The sequence below is a fragment of the Scylla paramamosain genome, chromosome 2 (genome assembly GCF_035594125.1).
Source record: "Scylla paramamosain isolate STU-SP2022 chromosome 2, ASM3559412v1, whole genome shotgun sequence".
NCBI lineage: Eukaryota > Metazoa > Arthropoda > Malacostraca > Decapoda > Portunidae > Scylla > Scylla paramamosain.
In genome coordinates, this window is record NC_087152.1 from 40,711,817 (window position 1) to 40,725,273 (window position 13,457).

The window sequence follows — 13,457 nt, forward strand, 5'->3', positions numbered from 1 at the left end:
ACCACATTTCAGTTTCAACACACAGTTTTCTTTTCGTCTCGCCGGCGGAGTGGCGAGGTTCCCTTCTGGCCGGGACTATGTGTCACTCCCCTCACTGCCGTCCTGCCCGCTATGGTGTACACCGCCCCCACCCCCTCCTGCTGTGGGAGGCTCTTGTTTACTTGGCTTTTGTTCCAGTGGCTGCTCCTCTGGCGTGACTTTGCTTCCGCTCTGGCCTAAGGTATTGGTGGTGGCAGTGGTGGTGGTGATGGTGGTGGCGGTGGTAATGATGGTGGAGATGGTTGTAGTGAAGGTAGTGGTGATGGGGACTTTAGAGAGTAGCAGAGGTGACCTGATCGCCTCTGGAAGGTTTCTCAGCAAGTCCATCACCTCGAGGAAACCAGGAGCTATAGACTTGTCCCCTTCGTCAGCTTGTTCCTCCCGCAGACCTGAGAGAGAGATAAAACGAGACGCATGGAAGCAGACTCTTTGATAACTGGAGGACTAGCCAGCACTAACAGAAGACTTACGTGGCTCACATGTGGCTTTAAGAACGTTGAAATAATCATATACAAGCTAAGTTATTTTCTCGTATTGTATCTTCTCTCCACTAACGCAATATTGTTAGGAATTTTCATTATTTTCGAGCTCTAAGGAGAGACTAATTTAGCTCACAGGTGACCATAGTGACGTTGAAATAATGACATACGAGCTTAGGTTTTCCCTCACATTGCATCTTTCTCCTATGAAGGAATATTGCCAGAAACTTTCATTACTAATGAGCACTGATAAAAAGACTAATTTTGGCTCACACGTGGCCATAAGAACATTGAAATAGTTCAATTGTACAACCCACGTTATTCCTCGCACAGCATCTTTCCCCTCTAATGCAATACTGGCAGGAAGTTTCACCACCGCCCCGCTCTTTGCCACTCACCCGACAAGGCTGATGATAAGGAGCCCGCAGAGGAGCCGTCACCCTCGTAAGCATAAGCTCTAAGGTCGTCCTGGGCGGGGAGGAGGTCACGTCCCTTGGCTGGAGCGTGGCTCGCGGCACTGCACGGGATGGATTTCGTCTGCGGGCTGCCCTTGCACGGCGCCGCCCCTGTGGAGGTACATTGTGCGAGAGGGGAAATGTTGGAGGCTTAAAGCTTCTTGGCCTGACTTTATGACCGCCCCTTTTTTGTGGTCAATGTTGTTTTCGCTTCCTTGGTCCCGTGTGTGTGTGAGTGTGTGTGTGTGTGTGTGTGTGTGTGTGTGTGTGTGTGTGTGTGTGTGTGTGTGTGTGTGTGTGTGTGTGTGTGTGTGTGAGTGTGTGGCTGTGTGTGACTGTGACGTGTGTGTGTGTGTGTGTGTGTGTGTGTGTGTGTGGTGAGAGAGAGAGAGAGAGAGAGAGAGAGAGAGAGAGAGAGAGAGAGAGAGGAGAGAGAGAGAGAGAGGAGAGAGAGAGAGAGAGAGAGAGAGAGAGAGAGAGAGAGTGTGTGTGTGTGTGTGTGTGTGTGTGTGTGTGTGTGTGTGTGTGTGTGTGTGTGTGTGTGTGTGTGTGTGTGCGTGTGTGTGTGTGTGTGTGTGTGCGCGCGCGCGCGTGCGTGCGAGCGTGCTGTACCTACACCTGCACCACTGTACCTGAGAGCTGAGGGCTGGACGGAGTGTGGGGAACCTGCACCTTCAGGCAATCCAGAAACGCCTGGCTTCCCGCGTCCCAGTCAGCCTCGCCCTCCATGGCCCGCCGTCTTCTCCTCCAGCACCGTGCCACCGCCTCCATCTTCGCGCTGGCCCGCCCCCGTCCCCTCCCCTGCACAGCCGACACCGCCGCAGCCGGCAGGGACACGCCCCACTCCTACCACCCACTAACAGAGAAACACACACTTTACAGTCTTTCATTCCGCTTTATTCCATTTCGTTCTCGTTTGTGGAAGCAGTGCTGTGTCAGGAGATACAGAAGTTTTGTAAGTATTGAACAAAAGTGTGTCCTGACTCCCTCACCGAGGAGGAGGAGGGAGAGTGTGAGGAAGGCGAGGGCGAGGGCGGCCGCGAGGGTGGTGGCCCGCAGCTGCCGGTTCGGTCCACTGGCAGTTTTCCCCGGAGTGGCCCGGCCCGCACACGCACAGGAAGCCCGGCCTCAGGTGTTGTAGCAGGTGCCGCCGCTGAGGCACGGTTTGCCACAGGCACTCATCCACATCCTCGCAGGCGCCGCCCGTCAGCCGCCGCCCTGCTCCACATCTGCTGGCGAGATGCGCGTCCTACACGGTCAAATCATCAGTGTTAGCTTAACAATGTTGCCAACGCCGTGCAGGCTGCAGAGTGAACGTGTGTTACCTGCAGGCAGCGACGCCCATCGTGGAGATACAGGTGAGCGGCGCGACACAGGTGCTGTTGACACAAGCGTCTGGAGCTGAGCAGCCGGAGTCCAGGCCCCCCCAGGAGGCCACCTGCCCCCAAGTGGTGGTGTTGACGGTAGGCGGAAGCGGCCACGGGATGGCCGGACACTCGCAGGTCGTCCACACACACTGCGAGGAAGGAGCATGATGGGGAGGATGTAGCGTGATGGGGAAGGAGAGTGATAGGAGAGGCGGGACAGGAAACGAGAGACAAAGGGAGAAGATCGCACAGTAATTCAAGTCACACTAGGCACCGTTTGGCCGATTCACCGCCATTCCCTCAAGGTTATGAAGCGAGACTCACGTCTGTGGAAGTCATCCTGCGCCTCTCCCTGGCTCGTGTCTGCTGGTTCCTGCCACACGCCTACCATCGCCCCCTGACTCGCGTCGATCTCCAGGGGAAACTGGCGGCTCCGGGCTCCCGTCTGCCGCCTCAAGAGTCACCAGAGAATCGTTTCGTCGCCAGCCGTCGCCGTCATCAACGGTAATCACTAAATTGTGGCCGTGGACATTCGGCCGCCACGACATGCCAGGCGCCGTCCATCAGCGGGTAACCCTCGACGCAGGCAGTGCGGGCGGCCCAACCCGCCCCGGACACCGTCACGCACGCCACGCCAGCCCGGAGCTGCCAGGAGATGGAGCAGGAGGGAGATGTAAGAGTATATACCTGAAGTCAGGAGCAAGTATTGTATGGCAGACAAAAGTTCACCTGCAGCAAGAAGCAACAATGTAATACTTTGTGGCAAGGAAGGGAAGGGTGGAGAGAATGGACCAGCACGAAGCACCTCCCTCCCTCTGGTACCATTCACCTGTAAACTTCTATCAAGGCAGGTCGTGTTTCGAGGCAAAACATGAAAACTTTGAGATATTTATGCAAAGCAGCCGCTGCCAGGCAGAGGACGTGGATCCTTTGTAAGGCGCCCAATGAAACACCATACCGCCGGAATAGTGCCGAGGGAATGGGATGGCGACCAAGACAGACACACAATGAAAGCAACACAGGTAATGCTACCTGTGATGGCAGCAAGGGACTCACGTGGAGGGTGAAGGAGCCTGGCGGCTGAACGATGCTGAGGTGGCAGCAGCGGAAAAGTTCACCACATTTCGCGTTCTCAGCCGCACCTGTGCCTTGGCCACGTGCGGCTCCGGCGTGAAGGACAGCGCCAGTCTGGCGTACGAGGAAGGTCCCAGAGTGGCGGGGATGGTGGGGCGTGTCACACTGGGGCCCCGTCCACCCAGGGTCACACTCACACTTTGGGTGATGAAAGCCGCCCACGCAGCGCCCCTCGATGTCCACACTGCCGCGGGCACACTTCCTGCTGTGGGCTGCAACCCTTGTGGCTGCCCTTGCTGTAGGCAGGCTCTCCCAGGTCCACCAGCTGCAAGGAAGCTGCGGAACAGTCAGTTGAGGAGCGGCTCGCCGGGCCCCGAGCTATGTGGGTCACCACCAGCAGCAGCGACGGAAGTGGTCAAAGGCTCACCTGACCGTTGAAGGCGAGGTGCGAGGACGCAGCCGTCCAGCGGGCGCGGCGAAGGCGCCTCCTTCCAGCCATGGTGCACGTGGCTGGGAGCGAGATGGGCCATTCCCCCTACTTGCATGGGCCAAGTGGCCATCCAGGCTTCCAAGCGGCGCGCCGCTGCTCCAAGACGCCCGCGCCGCGCAGTGGGAGTCGTCGAGCGAGGAGTTGGTCCACCCGAGACCGCACAGGTCCACCGTGGCCGCCACGCCCTGCCGAGTCCAGACCAAAGGTTCTAGAAAAAGTGCCTTGCCAGAAGTCGTGTAGTCGACAACACAGGGAAGTGACTCGCGGCGAGTGACTGACCTGAGGGTTGAGGCGAACGTGCAGATGGTGCCAATCTCCGTCGTTCACTCTGGTGGGAACTTCAAGCTTCACCGGCACCGCCCCCACCTTCCACCAGCAACTGTGGCCGCCCTCGCCACAGCTGGACGGGCGAGCATGGGCGTGGGGTCATCATGTGGCTGTCGTGGAAGGGGCGCCAGAGGCCCAATATACAGCACAAGGGCGTGAGGGCGGCGGGTGAGGATGCGGAGGGAAATGGTGATGGGCAGACAGGGTGGGAGCGGCCTAACCCACGCCCAGCCGTCGCCGGAGAAGGAGCGGCCCAACACCTTGCAGCTCCAGCCCCACGTGCCTCCCGGGCACACACACCTGCACACCACGCAAAGCGCGTTACTCTTCACGCAACACAAAAAAAAGGGACACGTATCTTGTCAATACACGAGCGGCTGGTGCAGCGTGTAAATTTTTTTCCCTGTTCCCTTAATCCTTTCACGACCCACTAGTGCTGTCACGCCTGGCTGAAAACTTTAATTGCCCTGTCGCCAGTTGTTGGTGTGCAGTGACGTACCTCTAATGCCCGTGCAAAGTTTACTCACCTTTTTTCCGTGTTTGGACCCACGCAGCGGCCGCCGTTGAGGCACGAGGAGGGCGTGCAGGTCTGCGGCTCGTGGTCGTGGCACTTGAGAGCTCGGGTGAGGCGCGGCGTTACCAGAGACGTGACATTCGTGTCCACCACCTGAGAGAGAACAAGACCGAGCTGCGTGTCTGCCTCACGCTGCTCTGCTATCGCAAGGAAAACCAAGGAAAACTGCCTGCCACATGAAAAGTTTATAGAGACTGTACCTGAAGAGGCAGCGTAGTGGAGGCTGCTGAGGAGGGGTCCGGGTGGCCTGTTGGGCAACGGAACGGGAAGGTCCAGGCGGGTGCGGGGGTCGCTGCAGCCTTTTCTCTTCCCCCTCGGGCAGCGCCTCCGTCAGCACCGTGAGGTTGGTCGCTGTCTCCAGCTGGCAACATGATGAGCCACAAAGCAAAGACTGGTATACATGGCAAGAGACGCGAGCCTAAGCGCTCCTCAGGAGCAAAGCTTGTATTGCACGTATTTCATCCATTACTCCACTGGGCCTTCCGTCCTCTCATCCTCTCCCACTCCCACATGCTTCCCTCCCCACTCCCTCCTACACACACCTGGCTAGCGTGGAGAGCCAAGAGACCCTGCAGCTTGACGGGGTCCATGAAACGTCCCCGCCCGTCCCTCACCGTCACCCACACGCTAGCCGACGGGGTGTGGTGGCGCTTGCTGAGGCGGCGTCGTGGCGTCATCGGCAAGAATGCGTGGGTGGCTCTGAACGCTGATCACCTCCACCTCGTGCACGGCGCCGCCCACCACCTGCGACACGCCCTTCCATTATCCTGCCCAGGCCCGCCCCCGCCTGCTTGCGGAGTCCAGCCTCGGGCGAGTCTTTCGGGAGTGGTAGGTGTGAAAATGATGTGGGCGGCGTGGGCCAGGGCATCAGGATCCAGGAGCCTCACCGCCACTGTCACGTTGGCGGCCACGCCCATTTGGCCCCATAGCTGATCACTGACGGCGAAATGAAGCTCATACCTGCGGCAGGAGAAGGTAGGACGTGTGTGGGAGTGTCTTCTGAACACCTGCGACTCAGTACACCAGTAATACCCGCCAGGCTGTCCAGACACTCCTCCAGTGCGTAACACAACCAACCGTCTGTTACGGAGTATACTGTAGCGACATCAGCTTTATTGCTTTTATACTCGTACACAAGTACTATTTTACTTTCCTATTGCCTTAGCTGGAATTCTAATTCCAAAAATATTGTCAGGATTTAAACAAGAGTCGAAGTCAAGCGGCGGTGATTGGTAATTACTTTGGGAATCCCACTGTTGTGTGAAGTGTTGGAACGACGAGTGTTCCCCCTCACTCCTGCTACGCGCTTCTCTCCTCCTCGCCATCCCTCCACCTTTCCGTACTCCCTACCATACGAATCACATCACAGCTCCGTCTGCTGCTTCCCTCGTGTCACTACCACCACTACCACCACTATGCGAGGCACAAGCGTAAGTTGAGGCGGGACAAAAGCTGCCGGCGTCCCCAAAGAGGCTCTCCATCCCCTTTAGAGACTATCCATTTTAGGAACTTTTTAAGAGGATTGACTGCTGTGCGCCAGAGGACGACTTTCTTGCGCGGGTGCCCCTGTTAAGGAGCCTATGGGACGCTAGACAGTGAGAAGCGGGTCCTTTACTAGGTCTGAGTGTGAGGCTGATGCCACACAGGGAAGAGAAATTACAAAACTGCAACTAAACTATAAAGAAGATTATGTAACAGAAAAGAGAACCCTGTATATTAGTTATGCTTAAAACAACAACCTAAAAACTAAGAAAAGGGCATTCAGAACCAAAAACACAGACAGGATGACGAGACTAAAGCCAAACCAGGATGAAAAACCAAGATTGAACAGACGGAAAAGGGACAATAAATCAAAACAACGTCCTTCACTCACCTTCCCTCGCGGACCTGACTGGAGGCGAGCAGATCCCCAGTGTGGGCGTTGAGGCTGAAGAACGGGTGCGGCGGACCTAACCACTGGAAAGTCTTATCTGCGAGGTCCCAGTCGTCAGGGTCCTCCACGAACACCCTACCCAGCGGAGCCTCGGACCCGCCACCCTGTATAGAAGACCAAATACAGCCTCGGATAAAGAAAGCATGGGGAGGATTGGGTGTTTGAAGTCATGAGTTTTCCTTCACCCTCGCCTCTTGTCTCGCCGCGCAGTGCAGGTATGTGTTCAGAAACGCTTTGCTCTCTCACCCTCGACTGTTTTCAAAGGCCAAAGAGATAATTAGCTTTTCAAGATTGTTTTTCCAGTTAAAAGTGTGGAAAGATTCTGTAATCTGTCGCTAGAAGCATAAAAAAACACCCTTAAAAACCCATGTATCTTTAATTACAACCTTTTGAAAGTAATCGGGATGTGCGCAGAAATGTTTCAGAATATGGCGAGCTGACGGACGTGGGGCTTACACAAAGACGAGAGCTCACCTGCGTCTTCCACAAGTATACGGTCTTGGAAGCGGGCTTCATGGGGTTGTCATTGATGTCATCGATGATCACGGTGATGGTGTGCGTGGCGGCCAGGCCTCCCGCGTCAGCCACCCGCACCGCCACCTGCAGCTCTGGGTGTTCCTCGCGGTCCACGGCGGCGGCAGTCCACAGTTCCGCGCCGCCCCGCCCGCTGTCCAGGTCTTGAGCGTGAAAGTGTTATTTATATACATTACGTTTACTGCCAAATGATAGAGAGAGAGAGAGAGAGAGAGAGAGAGGAGAGAGAGAGAGAGAGAGAGAGAGAGAGAGAGTTAGTTACACACATACTCACGAGGGTCAAATTTGAGGGTGACATGGGCGAGCACGTGGGCTGGGTTAGTAGGCGCCAGGGAGAGGGTGAAGGGCGGGGCCGTGACCCAGCGCCCACACGTCCTGGTCTGTGGCGGTGAGCGTGCCGAGGCGAGTGGGGGCGGCGCCCTCTATCACATGGAAGAGTGTGGGCGGCAGGAGGAAGGGCGGAGTGTCGTTGATGTCCGTGAGGGGTGATGGTGAGTGTTAGCGGTGGGCTTGTGAGGGGGCGGCTGGCCTCTGTCAACACCCAGGATCTTGGCCACGCCGATGGTGCCCCCCAGGTCCCTCTCGGTCCAGGGAATCCCGCAGGCTGACTCCCCCTGCCGCGTCCACCGTGAGGGCGCCCCAGCCTCCTTCCACGCGGTAGTCCACCTCCTGCTTCCCCCCCTGCCCCCAAGGAATAGCGCACCAAGGGTTAGGTAGGGTTCCGCTCCCCGCTTGGCCATGGAAACTTTTACAACCTCAGGGGGTTTGGCGTAGGACTTATATACAGGTAACTTTGACAGGAGCCCCTAAACTTATCTTATCGGAGAGGACTTGGCTCGGCAATTTCTTACTGTTTTGTTTATTGATGGTTTATTTTGAGATATTGGTATGTAAATGTTTACTGATATATGAAACAGCAAAAGAGGTTCATTGTGGATATGTCTTGAGTGTTGTTACGAGTGTGGTGATCTTCCAGGTGGTAATACAGGTCTACATCTTCCTTATTTTCGTTTCTGTTTACAATACTTCTCATGTGTATATGACTTGGTATAACGTCAACAATTTTTTCCTTTTTTTTTCTTTTTATCCACGTATAACCTCTCTTAAGTACATCAATATTCTCCATCAATTCCAGAGTGTTACATCAAAGACCAATGTACAAGTATCCTTACCATATCCGGGTCACGGGCGGGCAGGGCGGCCAGCAGGGTGCCCGGCGCAGCGTCTTCCCCTCACCGTGACATGCGCGTGGCGGCGGTGGAACAGCGGCGGGTTGTCGTTTACGTCCCTCAGGCGCACCGACACCCACGCTGAGTCCAGGTGGCGAGGGTCTCTCCAGCCCCCGCGACCCTGAATGTGAATTATGTTCATAACCTGAGCGTACCTACCTTGAGTCTTCATGTTGATCAGCAGCCCTTATGTGTCCCCTCCTTACCATCTCACCTTTTCTTTCTTTTCACCCAAATCTGATTGGTCCCTCCACCCTGGCACGTGTCTCTGCTTCAAGTATTGAGGTAAAGTGGTGGAATTTCTCTCTCTCCGCTCTCTCTCGTCTCTCTCTCTCTCATCTCTCTCTCTCTCTCTCTCCTCTCTCTCTCTCCTCTCCCTCTCTCTCTCTCCTCTCTCTCTCTCTCCTCTCTCTCTCTCTCTCTCTCCTCTCTCTCTCTCTCCTCTCTCTCTCTCTCTCTCTCTCTCTCTCAGTCCTTACCCTGTCCGTCACCTGCACCATGAACTTAAAGCCTCGTCTGTGAGTCTCGTCCTCGTAATCAAGAGTCTGCAGGGCGTGCAAGTGGCCCGATGTGCCCTCTGTTCTCAGGCCGAAGTGCTGCCATCCCCACCCGCTTGACTCCACCACCTGCAGGGGGAGACGGGGGGAGGTGATGGGGCAGAGGAAGGGGGAGTGGTAACTGAGGACTGAATGAAGGAAAGACGGTTGGTGGGAATAGCGTAGAATGAGCGACGTGAGACAAATGTAAATGAGTAAATGTAAAAAAGTAAGTGTGAATGTAAAAAGTAAATGAGTGAATGAAATAATGTCTGACAGAACACACGCTTGGGTCGCTGCCGCTCACTGGTCAGTATTGCCAGAACCTGTCGCTTCACAGAACCTGTCTGTGTCACAAAATCTGCAGGTTTTACCCACCAAATGTTATACGTATGTCAAATAACTCAATATTCTATGGAAACATGTAATACCATCCATACCTATCTAAGAGGAAAGTGTTGGGGTGAAGAAACAGTAAAAACACTTGGGTTCCAAATGTGTAAAATCTAATTTGTGGCTTTTTTTATTCTCTCTCTCTCTCTCTCTCTCTCTCTCTCTCTCTCTCTCTCTCTCTCTCTCTCTCTCTCTCTCTCTCTCTCTCTCTCTCTCTCTCTCTCTCTCTCTCTCTCTCTCTCTCTCTCTCTCTCTCTCTCTCTCTCTCTCTCTCTCTCTCTCTCTCTCTCTCTCTTTCTTTCTTTCTATTATTGGAGGGTATGAGGAAGGGAGAAGGGAGTTGAGGTGAAGCGGCAGATGTTCTTAAAGTCTAGGGAATTGCTGGGGAATTGCGACAGGGAGAGAGAGAGAGAGAGAGAGAGAGAGAGAGAGAGAGAGAGAGAGAGAGAGAGAGAGAGAGAGAGAGAGAGAGAGAGAGAGAGAGAGAGAGAGAGAGAGAGAGAGAGAGAGAGAGAGAGAGAGGCGATGGAAATTTGTTGAGATGGAAACATTTTAGATAGACTTTTCCTTTTTTGTGATGGAAGAGTTTTTATTTACATTTTTAAAGACTTGGTGTTTTCAGGGTTTTTTATTCCATTCCGTAATGTAATTTTTGAGTTAGCGCTGAAAAAAAAAATGTATACAATTTTTCCCACTGCCAGTTTGAAGTATTATTTTCGTGATGAAAGTGATAGAAATCATTATATATGTATTTATTTATTTATTTATTTACTTGTTTACTTATTTATTAATGTATATATGTATGTATGTATTTATGTATGTATGTATGTATGTATGTATGTATCTCTCTAGCAATCTCTATCTATCTATTCACTTTTTTATGTATTTATCTACCTTTTTGTCTGTCTTTCTATCTATTTATCCTTTCAATTATCTCTTATCTCTTACTTACTTATTGTCTCCTTTTACTTATCTATATCTATTTATATAATCTATCTATCTGTCCATAATCTATCTGTTTTATCTGTTTATCTATCTTTCTATCTATCTCTATTTACTTATCTATACCTATCTGTCTATCATCTATCTGTCCATTCATCTATCTACCTATCTGTCTACCTATCTACCTGTCTATTTATCTTTCTCATCTTATCTTCGTACTTTGTAACCAGCATCCCATCATTCACTTAACCAATGCAAAATGGTGTTAAATCTACTAGTTTACCAAGCGTATCTCTTTCCTACGCTTTCCATTACGTCATTTCCCGCGCCTCGTTTCTGTTTTAAGTGGCTCTCACCGCCAACAAGAGGCTGGCAGTGGATGAGAGCGCTTGCTGGCACACTCAAGCCGCTTTGGTCTGATGTGACACTGCCGCATAAAGGATCTCATTAAGGGGCGAGAAGCGTCCGTGAAACACAATGATTAGGATGAAAGGAAGGAGCGTTGTGTGTATCACGGGAACCAGAGGAGGAATACACTAAACTGTGCTCGTCTTTGTTGCTTCGTCATGATAAATATTTGTGTTGTGGCTATGATGAGGAAATAGGAAATGGGGTGTTGGCTAGAAGGTATTAATAGAGATCGTGGTAATTGTAGTAATACAATGATATGTAACGGTGGGTAGTAACAGTGTTGGTACCGTAGTAGTTGTAGTAGTGGTAGTAGTAGTAGTAGTAGTAATAGTAGCAGTAGTAGTAGTAGTAGTAGTAGTAATAGTAGTAGTAGTAGTACTAGTAGTAATAATAATAATAATGATAATAATAATAATAATAATAATAATAATAATAATAATATATAATAATAATAATAATAATAATAATAATAATATAATATGATTATAAAACTTGCACAGAAAAATAAGGCTTTTTTTAAAATCACGTAAAAGTTTAGCGGGATTCAATAAATATATGTAAATAATCGTATTAGCGGTAAGGTTATGAATAATTAGAGAAATGAAAAGAGAAAAAAACGTTTTTAATCATGACAAAAAAAAAAGTTTAATGAGCGTAATTAGGTAAACAACTGATGAAATAATATCTCTAAAAGCAGAGCACACACACACACACACACACACACACACACACACACACACACACACACACACACACACACACACACACACACACACACACACACACACACACACACACACACACACACACACACACACACACACACACACACACACACACACACACACACACACACACACACACACACACACACACACACACACACACACACACACACACACACACACACACACACACACACACACACACACACACACACACTAATGTCCCCGCGAGGTCTTTGATGTGCCTCGTTCATTAATGTTCTCATCTCCAGTGCTGGCGGCGAGAATGTTCACGCCGGTGCTCCAACCTGTGATCTCTGGCATGGTCTAAAAGGTATGCATTAACCACCCACCACTCATTCATTTTCTCTCTCTCTCTCTCTCTCTCTCTCTCTCTCTCTCTCTCTCTCTCTCTCTCCTCTCTCTCTCTCTCTCTCTCTCTCTCTCTCTCTCTGTAAATTTTCTAATGTAGAACACTCGTGAAACATCATTTTAGAATTTCATAAATGCGCATGGAAACAACCTCAGCGTTACTATTGTTGACGTGGTGGACTTTCTCTCTGTACATCCAACTCACTGTTACTGCTAATGGACAGGGACTGCACTCTTAACCATGGAGTACGAGGTTGGGTGAAGTTCTGGTATTTTTAACTCAGTATTATCTTCATTGCAGTCATAGTAATTACGAACGCTATAATTGATTTTGTAGTGCCTTTTGAGACTTCACAAAGACTCGTCTTTCCTCACCGAATACCACACCGGGGAACTTTTGCAACGCAGACAAACTTTAGATTACAGTAGGTCGAGAAACACGTGCATCTGTGCTAGCTGCAATAGGTTCGCTTAGATTGAAGTGTGTGGTTGTGTTGCCACAGCTTTCAAATAGTTTTCCCTGTGCTTGATCGCTGTAGTCGGTAACTTGTACGGAAAACAAGACCGCTGACTTGTAGAACGATATTGATTTACGTGCCACCTCTCTCTCTAGGAAAAGAGGTGTTCATTTTACACGTAAACATAACTTGTACTCACCCTGTAGAAGAAGTAGTTGGAAGTGTCGGGGTCGAGGACAGAAATCTCGAGCAGCGAAGTGTCTTCCAGGAGGGCCCGCTGCCCCAAGTCCTCGTTTAGCTCCACCTCCCACAGCCGCTGCTGGAGGCGCGGCGAGTTGTCGTTGACATCCACGAGGCGCAACCACCACCTGTCCCGTCCCTGCAGGCGAAGAAGGTCCGGCCTGTACTGTAATGCCCCGTGCGTGAGCTAACGTTTGCCTTAGCTGAGTTTTGTGTACTCGTGATGTTCTTCATTTTGGGAGCTGATCACCAACTTCAATATTCTTTTAAGAAATCGTAGGCTTTAACATATTCTAACTTGCTCTTTATTGTTTCTTACTAGATATCTAAGGTTACAAGAACAACTGTAACATAATGGTGATCCTTTGACACAAATTCATTTTCAATAGATTATGTACTGACTTTCCATAAACAGATACTTTTTTCCTCACTTGGCCAGCTTCCATCGATCAGTCTATCGTAGTATTCAAAAACAGGCAGTGTACCCGAATCTTTCCCTGTCCTAAATGGCAAGTTATGCTTATAGTGTATTACTGAAGGACGCAATGAAGTGCAATGGTGTTGACGTGGTACTGTCTGCCTTCCTTGGTTAGCACCTCCCACCCTACATGTTTACTAGTCCCCTTTGATGCTTCACGCAGACACACGCTTCCTCTTCATGCACTGTATCTTTGAAATCACACCGAATAACTTTTGTAAACCTGACAAACTTTAGATTACAGTGTCAGTCCTTTTCACTCGTTTACCGTGTAGCACCCTCCTCAGAACTGGTCCCTTTGCTCACTTAAGGACCAAACTTGCAACGTCCTCTCCCGTGCGGAAGTCCAAAGTCCACCAATTAGCCTCTCCCACGCTAGCCCACCATAGTCGCTCTCCCCG

General features: G+C 51.1%; 2 protein-coding genes across 4 annotated transcripts in view; both read right to left on the minus strand.

Annotated features, from left to right (window-relative positions):
- LOC135115195 (uncharacterized) overlaps nucleotides 1-1,807 on the minus strand; it is a 2,151-nt gene extending 344 nt beyond the window's left edge. The window contains exons 1-3 of the mRNA XM_064031706.1: nucleotides 1,606-1,807; nucleotides 917-1,084; nucleotides 1-428 (exon numbers count right to left, since the gene is read on the minus strand). The exon at nucleotides 1-428 is cut by the window's left edge and continues 344 nt beyond it. Coding sequence (XP_063887776.1) covers nucleotides 76-428; nucleotides 917-1,084; nucleotides 1,606-1,744 — 660 coding nt within the window. The 5' untranslated portion in view covers nucleotides 1,745-1,807 and the 3' untranslated portion in view covers nucleotides 1-75. The remainder of the gene's footprint in view (nucleotides 429-916; nucleotides 1,085-1,605) is intronic.
- Nucleotides 1,808-1,821: 14 nt separating this feature from the next.
- LOC135115203 (uncharacterized) lies at nucleotides 1,822-3,450 on the minus strand. 3 transcript variants are annotated; one of them, XM_064031719.1, is made up of 4 exons: nucleotides 3,397-3,450; nucleotides 2,665-2,985; nucleotides 2,299-2,489; nucleotides 1,822-2,222 (listed from the first exon to the last, which is right to left on the minus strand). In XM_064031719.1, exons 2-4 carry the CDS (start codon nucleotides 2,729-2,731, stop codon nucleotides 1,962-1,964), a joined length of 519 nt encoding a protein of 172 aa, XP_063887789.1. In that variant the 5' UTR covers nucleotides 2,732-2,985; nucleotides 3,397-3,450; the 3' UTR covers nucleotides 1,822-1,961. The 3 variants fall into 3 exon arrangements, with proteins under 3 accessions (XP_063887789.1, XP_063887806.1, XP_063887797.1); XM_064031736.1 differs by having other exon boundaries at nucleotides 2,062-2,202; XM_064031727.1 differs by having other exon boundaries at nucleotides 2,062-2,205.
- Nucleotides 3,451-13,457: the final 10,007 nt, after the last annotated feature.